The sequence below is a fragment of the Coenobita brevimanus genome, chromosome 54 (assembly GCF_032717465.1).
Source record: "Coenobita brevimanus isolate Jiangsu-jjx chromosome 54, ASM3271746v2, whole genome shotgun sequence".
Taxonomy (NCBI): domain Eukaryota; kingdom Metazoa; phylum Arthropoda; class Malacostraca; order Decapoda; family Coenobitidae; genus Coenobita; species Coenobita brevimanus.
The window spans coordinates 76,151-96,192 of record NC_137007.1 but is presented as its reverse complement, the minus strand read 5'-3'; the positions used below and the strand labels follow the sequence as shown (position 1 = coordinate 96,192).

Genomic DNA, 20,042 nt, shown 5'->3' with positions numbered 1-20,042 from the left:
CTTTCCCTTATGAAATTGCTGCATTTTCCAACATAACCAGAAGCAGTGACTTGAGTCTGAATCAGGACAACAGCTACCAAAGATCTCTGGCAGCACAAGGGCAACTTTGTGTTCATTTGATGTCTCAGCAATATTTCATTGATTTCTTTGGGTAAACTTTATAACAGTTCATAAAAACAGTCTCAATTATGATGTTACAAGGTTCAAGACATTCCATTTATACCAGAGAATGGCTGGCACAGTATCTGTTAAGTATTATTGGCTATTTAAGAAGACATGAATGCTTTTCATCAATAAGGATGATACCCAGGATACTCCATTTTTTTTTTCTTTCGCTGATTTTTTTTTTTTTTTTTTTTTTAGTAAATCGTTCGGGTGGTGGATTATTGTGGAATAAATGCACATACCATTTACATAGAGCAAAATGGGTGCACATGCATAATAGTTCAGAAAACACAAAAAGTCATAGGATATCATCTATATCTACCAGTTCTGTGGGTGTCACTTCGCTCCACAGATAGCGGCGACATCTTGTTAAAAGGAGGAAGTGTATTGCTGTAATTTTGTACATGTAATGAATATCTCAAGACTAGAGATGGAAAAAGAGTTCAAGTGACAGAAATTTTGTGGAGTAAGAGGTTGCAAGATTCTTTGAGGTGGCTGGTATCCCATTATGAGAGACAGTTTGTACTTCCTGGGTATATGCAGTAAGTACTGATGTTCACAAGAAAGTTGTGGCATGTATTGGATGCCAGTTGCAAGTACTGTACAATATTTATATTTATGATTTGAGTAGTCGGTGGGGGCGCTCACCATCCACTCACTCGATGTAGTGCTGCTGTCGGGTGTCTGCCCTTTCCTCTCCTCCATCCTTCTTTCCTTCCATCCTCTTCTGTCTTCCTTTACTTCATTCTTTCCTTGTCTTTCTGCCTACGGGTAACTTTACACTCCCTCTGTCTTTCATTCCTTCATTCTTTCCTCTTCCTTCTGCCTGTGGGTGACTACACTGAGTGACAAGCCAAATGGTTTCCTGTACATCAGGAAACCATTTACTATGCTGGGTGGTAACCATATAACCAAATTTTGGCGCCTGGTGGTTTAGTGAGTAATTATTGCTCTCCAATCGGATTGAGCCGGTGAAGATTTATATCCAAGTGGTGGTTGGGGTTGATTGCACATGTAATGCCACTCAGGGATGAGTGAGGCTGGTCACTCTCATCTTAAATGTCAGGACCAACTGCCTAGCCCGGGGCTCCTACGCTCCTAGTGGGGCAATGTAGGATTGGATGATGGATGGATGGATGGATGTGGATTGAAACATTTGCCATTGCCATTACTATAATAACTGTAAAATATTATTTTTAAAAATTCACTGTACTATATACAATACAGTAATCCTTTTATCAAGCAGTAAACTTTCTTTCCATTACTATAATTACCGTAAAATATTATTTTTAAAAATTCACTGTACTATACTGTATATAATAATCATTTTATCAAGCGGTAAACTTTCTTTCTATCCTTACTCATTTAGCAAACACTAACAGTTATACCAGAATTATATGTGCAGCAAGGAGCTGCAAAGTTTTAAAACTCTATGAGACTGTACAGGTATTGCATACTTTATCTCCAAGGTGTGAAATTGCTTTTTTTCATTTATTGTCAAGGTGTGAAAATTAACATTTTATTCAAGTAAAGACTGAATTATAAGTAAGAAAAGGCATAGTAACTTGCTTTACTCTTGATTCATCAGCCTTCCTCATTAGCATACTTAGCTGTGGAGAAATTACATTTTTTGACAGACATGGATATACCAGTGTACTTTGATCATATAGATCTATTGAGATCTTTTATGTTTTGTCCTTTAGGGAAAGCAGCTTCAATCTGCAGTTGAGAAGTGGAATATCCAGAATGTGGCCAAGTGAAATGGGATGTTCTTTTGAATTTGTCTCAGCCTGTATGACTGGACAGTTTGCTTCAGAATATATATAATTCTGAGGAATGTGATGAGGACTTAAGAATTTTTGCAGGAAGAGCCAGATATAAAGGAAAGTTCTTAACATCTCTTTCCATGTTTTTCTTACAAAAAAAAAAACAGGTATAATCTACAGTAATATCCTCTTGTACTGTATCTAATATTTGCTGTTTGTAAGAGGAACAGGAGACAGGGAGGCTCAGCACTACCATTTCCATGTCTTTCATGCAAAAACAAATCACTGTTATGACTTAGAGCCGACCATAAATTTGTCTAATCCGTTTTTCTTTCTGCAGAAATGCATTTGAGTTACAAGGGGAAATTATTGTAAAGAAAATTTGTTTTTTTCTGGAAAAACAATGAAAGAAGAATGAAAGCTTTTTCAGCATTTCTTGTTCTTCTTGCAGGCACAAATTTTAGGTATGATAGGCAGTTGATTTTGTTTGTTTGTGAATCCCATTTCTTATTCACCTTAGCTGTCCCACATGGCGTAACCCACAGACCTCAAATGTACCACGGCTTGGTTCATGGGGGAGATGTTGATGTAATGGTAATTGTTTACCTTAATGACCCTTGTGCAGTTGGTAGGCATAACTCTAATCCTTTTGTAGTGACAACTCTTGTAAATCATATTCTAGGGGAATTTTGACTCCTCTGAAACTGTCTACCAGAAAGCCTTGTGCTGTCAGTAACCATAATCAGAACCTCCTTCCCATTCAGCTGTAATGAAGAAATGTAACACAAAAGTGTCTGAATAGGATATAGTACATTGAAATGAGCCAAGAGAGGTTTAGTACTGTATGCATTTCTGCCCGTAGATGACTCTTTGATGTCATGAATCCAGTAGGAATTGATCAACAAGATGTGAACTAGGCACAACAGATTAGTAGGAGAACTTATGACCTTGACTGTATGAACCTTTTGAAGTTACAGTGGAGATTTCTTCAGCAGTCTTGAAGGCTGTTCTGTATTTTGCAACTCTTGGGACTGTAATATGTCGTAAGTGTATTTCTACAGCATAGGTGGTGTACAGTTGGCATCAGCAGTCCCCTTGCCTCTCCTGCTTCTCTCTTCTTTGACTTTGAATATCAGTCTGAAGAATTGGAAGCAGCCAGCACTGATGATGCTGGTCTCAGGCCAGGTAGTCATCATTGTTATATGCTGCTGATTCACCAAACTGATTTCTCTCGAAAAGAGACGCAGGATTGACAGAACTTTTGTTATCATTAGTACATAGTGTATGCAGCACTCCTATTACTTAAACCCCCCCAACATTTTAATCTGGCTGGTGGTCATATAATTTCAACATACTATATAATTATTCCAAAAAAAATGAGGATAGTATTGTACAGGATTGTACTGTAGTGTTAGTTCACCTCAGCTTCCTGGGTGCTATATAGTATTGTATTGTATCAACTCTTAGGTTATGTTTATTCCCCAAACATTTCAACCTGATTGATGGTCATATCATACAGATGCACATTTATTGCAGAAATTGCAAAGAGTAGCTTGAGGCGATTTGTTTGTGGCCCCCCCTTACAGGATTAAGGCATCTGGCTATAGATAGATAGCATGTACGATGGTAATGTAGTGTTAGTTTATCATGGCCTCTTTGAGTGTCATACAGTAGCATTTTGCAGGCACTCATACAGTAGCATTTTGCAGGCACTCATGTTACTTTTACTCTCCCATAGTTTTTATCAGACCAATGTTCATATTATTGAAGTATTCCTACAAGTGTAAATGCTAATTTGTAGAACTACAGTTTTGTGTTACATTTTCTAGTTTCTTAAGAACACTGTAGTAGATTGTGGTGAAGGACGGGGGTCTGTGGTATGCATGTGTGGTGCAGCAACCAAGTGGAGGGCAGGGCAGCCTGTGGCTGCACCTGTGGTACCACCTTAGTTGCACTTGGCCAGGGTAACACTTCACCTTTTACCATATCAAAGGTCCATCACATAAAGTACAGTACTTCAGTTGTCCACATATTTTACCTCTTTATCTAAACACTGTACATGATTACTCAATGCCTGATTATTAAAATACCTGATTATTGATAAAAATACTTGATTACTCATATGCTTTAATTTATTGGCCTTTCAGGATTCTGCCATGGAAATCTATATATCCTAATTATCCTCTTCCTGCTTATTCAAGTAACCAGTCATCTAGATACAGTACCTGATATCTAGTTTTCTAGGTTTCCCTTCTGTTACTATTAAAGAAAACAAGTGTAGATTATGAAAGACTACGAATGAAGCTGGAAATGGCAGGGTTATCAGTATGCATAAGCAAGCCAAATATTCTCAAGAATTGTTAAGTGGAATGAGTGATCATCAGGGTCAGTGTTGAATGAATGCTTTGGTACCCATTAAAAGTGCTAGATGAATTAAAAATTAATCAAGAGGTGCTTAATGATTCTAAAGATACCCAGGATCAGTGCTAGAAGAGCTGAAAAATGGTCAAGAAATACTGTGGGGATAATTGAAGCTCTTTATGTAGTCAGGGACAGAAGTTTGCCTAATATTTCATTTTTTCTTAGTGTCACTTTCCACTTTTGACTGATATTCTAATGCTGAGAGAGGATTAGTGTTAGCCCAAAGATGATTATGTTTGATATGATTCATTAAGGAGGAAAGTGAATGACATTCCCTAAGTGTGAAATAGTCTCTGCTCCTAGATACTACAGTAATGCTCTTTAATATTTATTGTGGAGAAAACAAATATATCCTAAATGTGAAATAGTCTCTTTCCATAGATGATACTGCCTTTTGGGATGGTATGTTGAAGAGAAAATACATACACTAAGTGTGAAATTGACCATGCATATAGATGGTGATACCTGTACTCTGATATGACAAATCAGGAGAAGAGTGATTGTCACGCCCTATGTAGGAAACAGATGGTCATGGATGATAGTGCTGTTTGATGTAATATGTCAGGGAGGAATGTGATGATCATGCCCCATTTACATACTGTGGAATAATTTATAAAACTTTGTCCCTGAGTGTATGTATGAGCCAGTGTATTGGTTAATGTAACATACAGATGCACTCTCTTTGCCACCCCAGACTTGTATTTTCTTGCCAGCCAGTAACTAGGGCTGCCGGTGGCATCTCCTCCAAGATGGCTTAGGTTCAGATTTTGTGCCCCATCCCTGGCCCTTATCACCTTCTAGGGATGCAGTAACCACTTCAGCCCAGAGACATCTTATACAGAATGGATTAGTGAAAGCTTTATGTGACCCCTCAAGCTTGAAAAATCTCCCCTAAGTTTAGTAAAGAATTGTCTGATGGTACAAAAAAAGTCATTGTGATTTTCTTCAAATGAGGAAAATTTTAGCTAACAGAGGTTTTGAAACTATCTCTTTTAACCTTTGGATTGCTTGTAGTTTTCCCCACTCAGATAAAATCATCGAGATTTGGCCTAAATATTAAAAGTCAATAAAGATCTAACTACCTTCCCTTAGCTTAATTATCCCCCCCATCTCAGCCCCAAGCCCCTTAATTCAGCTGCTATGAACAAACCCCCCTCCCCGCTTATCTTGGTACCCATCCCTTCCCTCCACTTGCCAGGACAACCATTTCCATGGGTGGGATAAGATATAAGCAAATTAATTGGACCATGTTCACTATGGCATGTCACATTCACACATGTATAATAATAACCACTGATGCACTCTTCACTGATATTAGCTGCATAGTCTTACATATTGTTGGCAACAAATGTCTTGCTAATTTTCCTGCTTTTCTGTCCATGGACTTTGGAAACCAGTCTCTTGAATCCAGAACAAGCAACACCAGTGATGCTGTTCTGTGGCCAAATAAAGTGTTGGTTGGTGCAGACTGACCAGACTGATTTTCAAAACCCACAAAGAGAGAAGCAGGAAAGGTGACAGGAATGTTCTTGTGATAGTACACCTCCCAGATAATAGCATAGCTTCACCTATGATCAGCTTATACTGTCATTTGAAACTGTTGTACTGTGCATTACTTTACTAATCTGTACTATGCTGTAGAGTCTAAGTTTACGGTAGCTAGTTTTTGCTGCTTTGTTACACTCTTAATATTTCCTGTTTTCAATCGTTTCACCATTTTGATATTTCAGAAGAAAATTTTAGTTAGGTAAAGAAGAAACAGTATTCAAGGTGAGTGAGCTATGCACACAGTCTCCCTACACCGTGCTGATTTGTAATATGTAGTTATGATGATGATAATAGGTATTGTGGCCATATATTGCATATCTCTCTATTTCTTGAGCTACCTTTTGCTGGTAGTGTAGTGGAAAGACTATGATTTTGGTACTAATGTGAGAATATTCTAGCTGATCATGTTAAGCATACCTACAGTACAGGTTTCCATCTGTATTCCATCTGTAATAACTCTGAAGATTTTTTAGTGTGTAATGGATCCAGTGAGATCATACTTAGTGGGACTTTAACCTATTTCCCGACAGGACATACTGAATTATGGAGCATATAATAACCATTTGAGAACCTATTTTTCCTCTGTGTAACCCACTAATGGTTTTCCCCCTCCCCATTCCTCCACCCTCACTTTTTGGCTGTAGAGATCAGCTCAAGTCCACCCTGACATTTAACCCATCCACTGGATAATTTAGACTAAAACGGCAACTGTATCCTCTCTCAATCCATCACGAACAGAAAAGCTGCTGATCTGTTTTTGGTACAAAAAGTGTTTTTTCCATTCACTCCTTTTCTGTCTCTCCCTACAATCACCCGAACAGTTTTGCTAGGATAAACTCTTTTGTACCCCAGTATTGTATAGAGGTAAGACCACTTTGTGCATGGCTTTTTGTTATTATACTTGTTTGGCTTTTATGCTTATCTGAACCTGTGCTTGCTCAAAATCCTTATTTTTTCATAACTGTAGTACTGTACAGGACCTCCTTATATATATATATTAAAATATATATATATATATATATATATATATATATATCGAGTACAGGGTGCTCATGATCAAGGGAATGTAAAAATATTAAACACTTTTCTTAGTTCACAGTTTATCATTCCTCTTGGATGTGCTCCAGATTATTACTACATTTTTCATACAACTGAGACTGTAAGTTGGGAAAAAGTGGCCAGTCATCTAAACTAATGGTAGTAGTTGTTCTGTAATTTGCTGGGAACTTAATTGGAAAATGAAATTTCAGAGAAGGCAACTAACAGGGACTTACTGTATAGTGAATCATGGGCACATTTAAGTGAAAATAAGCTAAATCATCATCAACTGTATGAAGCAGCTATAAATGAGGAGAACCTGTTTTTTGATGTGAAAGCATGACATGTCTTGTTTTGCTGCTCCTACCAGCTTGCCATCCAGTAGCCTTCCCTTACCTGTTATATCAACCCCTTCATTACCATGACATCTTTCACTCTTTCTGCCACTGAACATTCTCCATTAACTGTTTCATAAGACAGATTTTGTTCAACTGAGGCTAATTGAAGAAGTCCAGAGTTTGAAACTGTCGTCAAGCCTTGAACTGTCGGAAGGTCCCACAGCTGGATAAGATAATAAGGATTTAAACTGCTTAAAATACCCAAGTAATCCATGCCCTTATGAAGGGCAACCATTTTAGGCATGCTGGGGAAAAAAGTCTGACAGTAGTAAGGATATGGTGGAAAGATATCTTGGCACAGAAGGGTTTTAAAAATGTACAGTGTACTTATTATACCAATAACTACATTAATTATATACATTATTGTCTTTAGATAATTGTCCGTATAGTTTGTGATATCATGTACAATACCATATATTTCTTTGGTTTCAGTATATCATGGAAGCAGTTTTGTGAATGATGTGGTTAATACTGTGATATTAAATATAGTCATATTTAACATGGAGTTGACCATATAAAAAGCACATTAGATTGAGGGTTGACTAGGGAAAGTGTATAATAGATGTTCAGTAAAGTTACTTATGTCATAAGTATGATAAATTAGTAAATGTTACGAAATTGTTTGACAGTTTTGTGGATGCGGAAGACAGTAAATTTGGAGAAGGATAGTTGATTGTGTAATGAAATGTTACTTTTAATTGTGATAAGGATAATCAGTGGAGAGCTAGTATTTGTATGATATGAATTATGTTAGACAGATATTAAAAACTGCCATATAAGAGATAATGATCATATAAGAGATAATAATTAAATAGAATATAATAATTATATAAAGGAATAAATCTCATCCAGTTAGCGGAAGGAAGAACAGCCAGTCGAACGTTAAGGCCGGTATTTTCATTGATTTAGGAAGCTTACTGGCACCTCATTCTTTGCTGTTAATTATGTATATTATGGCTTCATATTTTCTTGCAAATGAGTGAGGCAGGTGTGACTTAGAGAGAGAACAGCCTGATGGAGGAGGGCAGGGTGATATGGAGGCTGTTCATTTGCGGCTGCCCATTCCTGGATGAAGACATCCAGTTGTGGACAGACAGATAGATAGATGTTTTGCCTATCTCTGTATGGAAGTAGGTTACTAAAATTCCATCCAGGATGATGTTAATTTAACAGATCTGATACACTCTACTGGTTAGGAAGAGGTGCTAGGGTGCCTCCTCAAGCAATGAGAATCCGACCCTGTGTATCTGTGTATAAGTAAACCTGTGGATGGTACTTGCAGTTCACGCTCAACATCTCTGACGACCCAAAGGAAGGCCACAGCAACCTTATAGAGAGAGCTGAGATTGCCCAGCTGGTCCGATCACGTATGCAGAGCTTATGTGAGTCCAGCCACTGATTTGACAGTTTATTGTGATCAATTGCAATGTAATTTGTTATTGTATTTTCATTTTTTTAATGTAAGAGAACAGGGTTTGCAGTATACTTTACGTTGTACATTGCCTCTTTAGATTTGTCTTGGGAAGATTAGGAAGTTATGTTTTAGATATCACTAACAAAAGTGATGATGCTATTTTTACTTATTGTGTTTTTTTATTATAACTTTTTTCAATATGTTTTAAGAGCTCAGCAACACAGTGCAACACAACAACATCACAGTGCTATACTGTACAGTACAATGTATGGTAACATAACACAGCATAACACAATATATGCAGTACAGCAGAACACAACACATCTCATTATAAAAGCCAGACCCTATGAAACTCACTGTGTCTGCATAGATCTGTCATGAACCAACTAACCCTGTCTCATCACATATTTTTTCATCTGACTTTACCTTACCCCACCATAGCTTAGCTTTCCTTGCCTTGCCTTGCCTTGCCTTTCCTTTCCTTTCCTTTCCTTTCCTTACCTTGTCTCTGCTCATCTTTTTCCACGTAACCAAACCTAACCTAATCCAGCACAATCCAGCACCACAAACCTCATTCACTTCCGGTTTCCTTAACCCTAATTTGACATGACTTAACCAACACAACCCAGACAACCAAGTCTCTCCTCCAGATCTGCCATATCCTGTCTTTTCCTCACATAGCATAGCATAACATAATATAGTCTTATTTAATCTAACCACCTCTGTTTCCTTCCAATCAGCCCTACCGCCTGAGGATTATGACAATGTGTCCGAGAAGCGTAACTCACTCTCCTTCGTCATTATCAATCCCTCCTGTGACCTTAAGCTGGAGGAAGGGGACATTGTGTGAGTAACTTTCTGCTCATATGTCATCCAGTTTACTTTAACCATACCTTTCTTAAATTAACCTAACTTTCTAACCCAGTTCTACTTAGCTTAACCTAACCAGCCATACTGCTCAATTTCTACCCACCAGAATTACTTTATTTCCTGAACTGCCCCTCTTTGGAACTCTCTTCCTCAGGTTAGTGTCCCACCAAACCTTAACTTACAGCAGTTCAAGTCCAGCTGTTACAGAGTGTTACGAATGGAGGACATCCGTAGTCTGGTGTTGGATTTTTTTTTTTAATTTAGTTTTTCCGCTATTCATTCTCTGTAAAAAAAATAAATAAATAACTATCGGTGACATTTTTATAGTAGAAATTTTGGATTGAATGATGAACTGTTCAATAATTAATTTGCATTACTGTTCCTGTAGGTGTATGCCTGTCTGATGGGTGGATATATGTAAACTTGTGTGTGTTTATTTGTATGCCCACCATCATAGGGGCATTTGTCTTCTTAGTATAATAGGAAAAGTGTATGGTAGGATACTTATAGACAGAGTTAGAGAAAGAACAGAGAAATTAGTTGGAGAAGAACAGGGAGGCTTTAGGAAGGGAAGAGGTTGTGTAGATCAGATATTCATTCTTAGATCTTTAGTGGAAAAGTTTCTAGAGAAGGGAAAGAAGTTGTATGCGGCTTTCATGGATTTGGAGAAAGCATATGACAGGGTGGATAGACAAGGGTTGTGGAAAGTGTTAAGAATATATGGAGTAGATGGGAAGTTGTTGAATGCTGTGAAGAGTATGTATGATGGTGCTAAGGCTGCAGTGCGTGTGGATGGTGAACTAAGTGAATTTTTCTCTTTGAAAGTTGGTTTGAAACAGGGATGTGTCATGTCTCCATGGTTGTTCAATCTGTACATGGATGGGGTAATAAAAGAGGTACAAGGTAGGGTAGTGGATGTTGGAGTGGCCCTGGTGAGAGAGGATAGTGTTTGGAAACTCCCTGTACTGTTGTTTGCAGATGATACTGTGTTGTTGAGTGAAGATGAAGGGGAGCTGCAAGGCTTGGTGGATGAGTTTGAGAGAGTGTGTAAGAAACGGAACCTAAAGGTGAATGTAGGGAAGAGTAAAGTGATGGTCTTTGAGAGAGGTGAAGTCAGTGAATGTATAGCGAGGTTGGATGGTGAGGAATTGGAAAATGTGAGTACGTTTAAGTATTTGGGTAGTGTGATGAGTAAGGATGGAGGTTTGGAGGGTGAAGTGCTTGAAAGGGTACAGCAGGGAAGAAAGGTTGCTGGTTCCTTGAAAGCAGTGATAAGAAACAGGGAAGTGAGCATGGAAGTAAAAAAGTTACTACATGACAGTATTGTGATACCAACTCTAACGTACGGAAGTGAAGCTTGGACGTTGTTGGAAGGACACAAGTCAAGAGTGAGAGCAGTGGAAATGAGTTATTTAAGAGGAGCTAGTGGAGTCACGTGGAGAGACAGGCTGACGAATGAGGATATAAAGGAGCGTTGTGGTGTTGATGTGGATGTGATAGGAAGCGTTGTGAGGAACACACTGAGGTGGTTTGGCCATGTGGAGAGGATGGAGGGTGAAAGACTGACGAAGAGAGTGTATGTGAGTGAGGTGGAGGGTGGAAGAGGGAGGGGGAGACCGAGGATGAGATGGAGGGATGGGGTGGAGAGGTATATGAGAGAGGGGGGTGTGAGTTGGGAGCAGGGTAGTGAAATGGCGGGGGACAGGGCGACTTGGAGGCGATTTGTTTGTGGCCACCCCAAACGGGATTGAGGCGTCTGGCAATAGATAGATAGATAGACCATTCACTCACATGATACAGTGCTACTTTCTGGAGACTCTACACCAAGTGACAAGACATATGGTTTTTTAAACCTAGGAAACTCTGCTCAACTGTACTGCACTGAGTGGTAACCATGTAACCAACATATGGACGCTTGGTGGTCTAGTGGTACATTGGTAACCAGATTACCAACACATGGATGCATGGTGGTCAAGTGGTACAATGGTAGCCAAAAAAACAACATATGGATGCCTGGTGGTTTATTGGACTAAGGAACTCTGCCAGATCTGGCCCATAAAGGCTTAAATCCAGGGGATGGTTGCAGTTTTTCACTCACATAATGCTCCTTAGAGGTGAGTGAATAGTCATTCTTCTTTTAACTAAATTTTTGGACAGAGTAGCCCAACCCTGGGTCTGTACACTCCTGATGGGTCAGTAAAGATTTGATGCTGTAGGCTACTACACTATGTATTTTTTACTGGGAAATTGGGTAAGGACCATGATGATTTAATTATTTGATTCTCTGATGGGACCATGGTTATGTTATTGTCCAAGTTGTGTGAATACCAGATAGTCCTGTTTTGTGTGTTGTTTGTTGCAGCCATGTGGAGAGAATGAAGAACAAGGGACTGATTAGGAGAGTGTGTATGAGATGGAGGGTGAGGGGTGAGGGGGAAAGGGAAACAGGATGAGATGGAGGGATAGGATGGAAGTATGAAAGAGCAGGGTGTGAGGTGGTGAGAGGGCAGCCTGATGGTGGAGGACAGGGTGACATGGAGGCAGTTTGTTTGTGACCATCCCTTCCAGAATTAAGGCATCTGGCTGCAGATAGATTGTGTTGGCAAAGCTGTGTGTGATGTAAAATGAGCAAATTAAGCATTCTAATTCCAGGGTCTATAGAAGGATGCTTTTATACAGTGGCACCATATAGCCATGCTGTGGAGCTTCATGGTTATACAAATGTCCATCAGCTCCTTCCTCTTCCCCCCCAAGGAGGATGGTGTACCAACAGCAGAAGAGTTACCTCAACCTGCAGTCCACTGGGTTGATATCCAGATGAGCTTGGGGCCACAACAGCAGCTTGAGATCTTTCCTAAGTTGAGTAATTTTCTCTGGTAGCAGGGATATTACCACCAGAGATTGAAGATGAAGAAGGGCTTAATGCATCATCATTGTTCGTCTGAGACTGGCATTGATCTCCTCTTGTCCAGCCCATTCTCAGGCACAGAAGACATTTGAGCATCACGGCTCATGTTGCAAGTCCATCATCATCTTGTGTGACAAATACACATTTTCTTGTGTCACTGATATGTCGTATATCTTCTCATTATCATACTTCAAGTGACACCAGCATTGATCCCAACAGTTACATCATTCTGCTAAGCCCATTCTCAGCTCAGAAGCCTTTTGAGGATCACATCTTGAACATCTGTCTGTGTGACAGCATTAAACATTCACAAATACACCATTTGGCTCAACTCATTCTCCACATAGAAGGTGTTTGAACTGCGTAGCTCTCATCACCATCCAGTTTCTCCTTTGTGACTATCTCTGTTACCTTTCGTCATCTGACGCTGGCACAGATGTTCACAGATATGTCATCTGACCCAGCCCATTGTCCACACAGAACACATTTGAGTGTCACAACTCATGTCGCAGAAGACCAGCACCTCCTCTTGTGATTTTCTTTATTATCATTCTTCATCTGACCGTGACACTGATGTTCACAGATACATCGTCCGGCCCAGCCCATTCTCCGCACAGAAGACATTTGAACGTCACAACTCACGTCGCAAGTCCAACATCTCCCTGTGTGACACAAGGCGGCGCAGCACCACTCTCACCAGACCCCCACCCCTCACCAATGCACCAAAATCAAACTCGCTTAGCCTCCCGGACAGCCCTCAGATTTCACCTGGTGAGCCTCACAGTTCAACAACCCCTGCCTTTTCTACCATTCCCTCTGTCATCAGTCTGGCCTCCTGATAGACCCAGTAAGCTAGCTTTCATTGCCTCATTATCCCATCTTTTTTTCCCATTTCTCCCTTTTTATCCATCACAGATTTGGTAAGCCCACTTTCTCACACGCTCTTCTGTATTGATTCTTCTGCAATAATTTTCTTCCTTTTTCTTTTTCATTATATCTTCCCTAATGCATGCCAACTTTTTCTTGTGTGTGTGTGTGTGTGTGTGTGTGTGTGTGTGTGTGTGTGTGTGTGTGTGTGTGTGTGTGTGTGTGTTTTTACTGTCTTTGTACCTTCTTGTATCCCTACATCCTTATATTTTGATCCTTTTTTTTGGGGGGTGGGGGGGAGTCAGTTTCTGCCAAGCTCTTCTTTCTTTCTCTATGTCTTTTTTCTCTAATACAGTGTGTATTGACTCTTTCTCTCATTCATTTGTTTGTGTGTGTGTGTGTGTGAGTGTGTGTCTTCTTATCTTTTCGTAGCCCCTCCCCCATTTTGTTTTTTGTCATTTAGCCACCTCATAACACCAGATCCCTTGAATTGCTCTCTAGGGTTGTATTTATAAAGGATCAAAGCCATTTTTGGACATAAAGTTCTTCATAATACTTAACTATTATGAGGAATACATTTACTTTGTCATATTTTCACTTAAATGTTCTCTCTAGTTTGGTTGTGAAGTGTTTGGTAACTGTATGTGTGAAGGTAAAAGTATAAACAGGCAATCACATACACAAAGGAAGAATATAAAAGAATTAGAAATGAATACACAAGAATACGTAGAGAAGAAGAAAAGAATTTTGAAAAAGGTATAATAGACAAATGCAAGGATGAACCCAAACTGTTTTATAGATTTGTTAATGGCAAACTGAAACAAAAGGAAGGAATCACCAAACTGAAAGTAAAAGGAGAAGGTCTATAAAGATGCAGCAATGCAAGCTGAAATAATGAACAAATGTTTCCAATCGGTTTTCACTAATGAAAAAGAGTTTGTGGAAGGGGAGGGAATGACTAGAAATGTACCGGTGATAAAAGATATAAAAGTGGAGGTACAGGAAGTGTATAAATTACTGGAAACTTAAGATGTAAGGAAAGCCCCAGGACCAGATGGAATTTCTAATTGGGTACTGAAGGAATGCAGAGAACAACTGGTGGATAAAATTCACAGTTTAATCGTGTGTTCTCTAGAAGAGGGGAAAGTGCCACAAGAATGGAAGAGGGCAAATGTGGTACCAATCTATAAGGGAGGAAACAGGGAAGAACCCCTGAATTATAGACCAGTGTCTCTAACCAGCATGGTCGCAAAATTGTGTGAGAGAATCCTGAAAGACAGATGGATAAAATATCTAGAAGAGATGAATATTTTGGCTGAATGTCAGTTTGGATTCAGAAGTGGAAGGTCATGTGTTTCTAACTTGTTGAGCTTTTACTCAAGAGCGATTGACGTGGTACAAGAGAGAGATGGTTGGGTGGATTGACTTAGAGAAGGCCTTTGACAAGGTACCTCATAAGAGACTAATGTGGAAACTAGAATATATAGGAGGACTGAAGGGGAAATTTCTGGAATGGATGAGAGACTTTTTGAGAGACAGACAAATGAAGACAGTAATAAAGGATAAGATGTCTGGATGGAGGGAAGTAACAAGTGGAGTCCCTCAAGGCTCGGTGGTGGCGCCAGTAATGTTCCTGATTTACGTTAATGATATGGTAGATGGAGTGAACAGTTATGCAAGTCTGTTTGCTGATGATGTAAAGATCTTGAGGAAGGTGGAGGTTGAGGAGGATAGTAAAATGCTGCAGGAGGATCTGGATAGGATACATGATTGGAGGCAGACATGGGAAATGAAATTTAATGTAAAGAAATGTAAAATATTGGAAATGGGTAAAAGTACCAGGAGGCCATCACTGAATTATTTGTTGGGTAATGAATTAATCACAAAAATGAGAGAAGAGAAAGATTTGGGAGTGCTGGTCCAAGATAGTTTGTCACCAGAAAAGCACATTAACAAGATAGTTGGAGAGACTTATAATCTCTTAACTAACATAAGAGTAGCACTTCATTATATCGATGAGGAGATGATGAAAAAATTGATAGTGGCCATGATCCGCCCCAGGATGGAATATGCAGCGGTAGTGTGGTCCCCACACAAAAAGAAAGATTTAAACAAGATTGAGAGAATACAAAGAACAGCAACCTAGATGGTCCCCAGTGTGGCAGGCCTGTCATACAGAGAGAGGCTGGAAAAGATGGATTTGCCTTCCTTAGAGGAAAGGAGAAAGAGGGGAGACATGATTGCAGTGTTCAGGACCATGGTGGGAGTAAATAAAATTGACAAAAAAGATCTGTATGTATGGGATAAAAGAGCAACAAGAGGACACGGAATGAAATTGAAAAAGTCAAGCTGCTTGAAGGATATCAAGAAATATAGCTTTCCTTACAGAAGTATAGACTTATGGAAAAGCCTGGACAAAGAGATCATCCAGTCTAAAAACTTAAATGAGTTTAAAGCTAAATTTGACTTATTGAGAAACAGCGACGGAAACCCACGAGCATAGAACATTCCCTGTATATCACAATTAGGTATATTAGGTAAATACATAAATATTTGGAACGACTTAGACGAAGAGGTGGTGAATGAGAAAAACATTCATGTGTCTAAAGGCAGACTTGATAAATGTGGATTTGGAGACAGGACAACACGAGCATTGCTCAATTCCTGTATACTACAAATAGGTAAATGCAAATAGGTAAATACACCTTAAGTTTAGGATAGTATATAAATAGGGCCTCAGTTTTGTGTTCAGTAAGCTATTTGTCCCATGCATGTGGCATCTGGTATAAGCTTTATATCTTCCTAATTGGGTTGGCTTCTCTTTCCATACCCTGTTACTGGATTCACAAGGAAACTTTTTTATTTTTTATTTTTTTTAATGCAAGGAAGAAGGAACCAAAGGCCAGGAACCTGTAAGATTATTCCCTCAAGAAAAAACAAAAACAAGAAAACAGAGAGCCATATTAAAAATCTGTTCATTTCGAGATGCCTGGACACACTGTGTTTGAAAGACTGGAGATCATAGGCAATAGAAAATACAGAGAGAGAGAGGACCTGGAGCGGTGGTGTCTTCGCCGTGGGTCTACCCCCCAGAGGCTGTCGAAGAGAAGAGGACAGCATGGGGGCCAGACCACCGCAAACTCCCCCGGCCCCTCACGGGGCTCGAGTACCTGGGAGTGGCTTCGGTCGCCCAGGCAAGTACCACATCTCCCAACACAACACACACAACAACACCGTTTTTTCTACACCGAGAAATGACTCCCTGGCTGTCATTTCTCGACGACTTCTTCTAGCCGGGGACGTTGAGAGCAATCCAGGACCCACCAACAAATACATATGTCTGACATGCTCAAAACCTATCATGTCGAGCCGACAGACAAAGGGTTCAGTTCAATGCAACACCTGTAAGAACTGGACCCATTACACCTGCACAACACTTGCATCCAGGAAACATTACACAAACACCTGGACCTGCTCCTTATGCTCCTTCCCCCCACCCATCAACCCCCCTTCCAATCCTACTCCTACTTCCTTCACACCTCCACAGCCGAACCCACTAACCCTTCCCACACCATCCAGTCCCCCAACTCCTCCCATTCCAACCCATCCCAATCCACCTCAACCCTTACCTCCATCACAACCTCCTCCTACCCCTTCCTCCTCCACCCACACCACCTCCCCCCCGTGCTGCAGCAGCCGACACACATCGCACACACAACATAAACATCCTTCAGTTAAACATAGATGGCATAAACACCAAAATACATGAACTCACACAATTCATCAAACAACAGAACATACACATTGCCATCTTACAAGAAACAAAACTACACAGAGCACAGAAAACACCGACATTTCATAACTTCACCACCATTCGACAAGACTGGGCCGACGGCAGTGGTGATGGACTTATCACCCTGGTACACAAATCCATCAACTTTGCAGATACCAGTGCACACACAAAGTCATTTCTCCCCCCACGTGACACCACAACAAAAATACAATCAATTAAAATACGCACTGGTAACAAATCACACATAACAATCGCTAACACATACATTCCCCCCCAATCGTCCCCCACAGTACCACACAATTACTTTCCACAGATACACCACATCACTAACATACCCAACATCATCCTGGGTGGTGATTTCAGCGCCAAGTCGTCGGCCTGGCATGTCAACAACCCTGACACAGACAGAGGGCTGGTACTACAATCCCTGACAGATCATCTTTTCATACTAAACAGTCTAGACCAACATACCCATATCCCACACCAGCCCTCTTCCTCCCATCATCTCCAGACATCACCTTCTGCTCCCCAAACCTCGCTCCCACTACATCATGGAGAGTGGTCAAAACCTTAGGTTCTGATCACCTCCCAATCATCATCACTACCAAAACCAGAATCACCCCAGCTGGCCACAAACACACATACACTAATTATAAGAGAACCAACTGGGAGGCCTTTGTAACTGAAACAGAACAACATTTCGAAGCACTAAATAGTACTCCCATCACAAACATCAACACTGCTGTGCACACTTTCAATACAGTCATACAAAACGCAGACAAAAGACACATCCCTAGAGGCAACAGAAAGAGACACAACCCCAACTTCACACCAGAAATTCAAGGCCTCATCAGACAACTAGACACAATGTGACACTCCCCAACACCCCATACACAAGACACCATACAACAAATACAAGAACTCAACACTCAGATAAACAGTAAAATATCAGAACAGCAAACACTAAACTGGAAAAATTACCTCCAAACACTTGACCACAAAACAAACATCAGCAAACTCTACAAAACACTAAACAGCATCACACTTTCCAACAGCAACACCACACAATCACATGCTGCCATCACAACAACAGACACTATACCCTCAAACGAACAACAAGCAAACACTCTCATCAATCACTTTTCACAAGTCAGCCATCTAACCTCCCATCTGGAAGACCGACGTATCATCAGACGTAAGAGACAGTTCCCCACAGACCCAGACTACGCACCTTTCACTTACAACCAGACGAAGCACATCATTAACATCCTCAAGCACTCATCTGCCTGTGGACCAGACAACATGAGCAACATTCACCTTAAACACCTAGGACCACAAGACATACAAGCACTCACCAACATATCAAACTACAGCTACTCACACAACATAATACCCAACATCTGGAAGCATGGCGATATCATCACTATCCCTAAACCCAACAAAGACCCCACGTTACCCTCCTCACATCACCCCATCACACTCCTCTGCACCCCCTCTAAAGTCACTGAACGACTGATACTACAACTAGTCACACCTCACATTCCCCTAGCCCAGTCACAACATGGCTTTAGGCCACTACACTCCACAAACACCCTTCTTATAGACCTTACACAGAGTTTTCGATGGCATGAATTCAGCTAGGCCTCCACGCAGAACACTCCTAGTCACACTAGACATTAGCAAAGCTTTTGATGCCATCCCCCGCCACACCCTCACAAACAAAATACTCAACAAAAACATGCACAATAACACAAAAAGATGGCTGGCAAACTACCTAGCGGGCAGATGTGCACACATAACATATGCCGGTCAGTCTTCTAACAACAGAAACTTCACAAACGGCGTCCCCCAAGGATCTGTTCTGTCCCCTACACTCTTTAATCTATACATGCACGACATACCCACACCCCACACACCACAGATACACATAGCTTCCTATGCAGATGATATAACACTTACATCTACACACCAAAACTCAAACACAGCTGCACACATCATTCAACCTTACCTTAACACACTACATGAATGGTTCACCACAAACAGGCTCAAAATAGCCCCAGCCAAATCTACAGTTACTCTTCTCACAAACTGGACAGCAGAACACAGTCACATCTCACACCTCACCATAAACAACACTCCACTACCACACACACACACACACACACACACAAAATCCTTGGTGTAACACACAATACATCAGTGTCATTCAAACAACACATCACAAACATTAAAAATAAAATAACACCAAGACTCAGTGCTTTGATGTCACTTGCGCATACAACATTCGGACACAACAAAGAAACCACCACCACAGTATACAAACAATACATACGTTCAGTGATGAATTATGCAAGCCCTGCCTGGGCTTCTAACCTGACCAAAACACACTACAACACTCTACAGACCATACAGAACAAGGCCTTAAAAATAATCACAGGCTGCACAGCTACTACACCCACAGACCACCTACATCAAGAAACCAAAGTCCTCAAGGTCAAGGATCACCTAGACATGAGAGGCACCCAGTTTCTTGCTGCAGCCTCCACAAATCCACAACATCCACTACAGTACATGGCAGCACATCCACCCACACCAAGGAACATCAAAACAACACCCAGCACATGATACCATACACAAATACTGTCATCTCTACCCCCTCGCCCACCTCAGACCAGTTTCCAGAAGCACATCCACACTCAGATCACTTGCCGCTCCATTCAGTCACTTAAAGACAACACACAGCTGCATGCACGGCCTCCTGACATCCACCCTTCTGAATCATATCTTCCTCGTGAGGACAGGGTCCACCTGGCCAGGCTGAGATGTGGGCACCATCCAGCCCTCTTAAGCTACC

At 40.6% G+C, this 20,042-nt stretch overlaps 1 protein-coding gene across 1 annotated transcript in view; it reads left to right on the top strand.

The window, feature by feature from the left end:
• Positions 1–20,042, top strand: part of LOC145400916 (potassium channel subfamily T member 2-like) — a 222,844-nt gene that overhangs the window by 182,136 nt on the left and 20,666 nt on the right. The window contains exons 27-29 of the mRNA XM_080273274.1: positions 8,619–8,718; positions 9,491–9,596; positions 13,112–13,299. Coding sequence (XP_080129400.1) covers positions 8,619–8,718; positions 9,491–9,596; positions 13,112–13,299 — 394 coding nt within the window. The remainder of the gene's footprint in view (positions 1–8,618; positions 8,719–9,490; positions 9,597–13,111; positions 13,300–20,042) is intronic.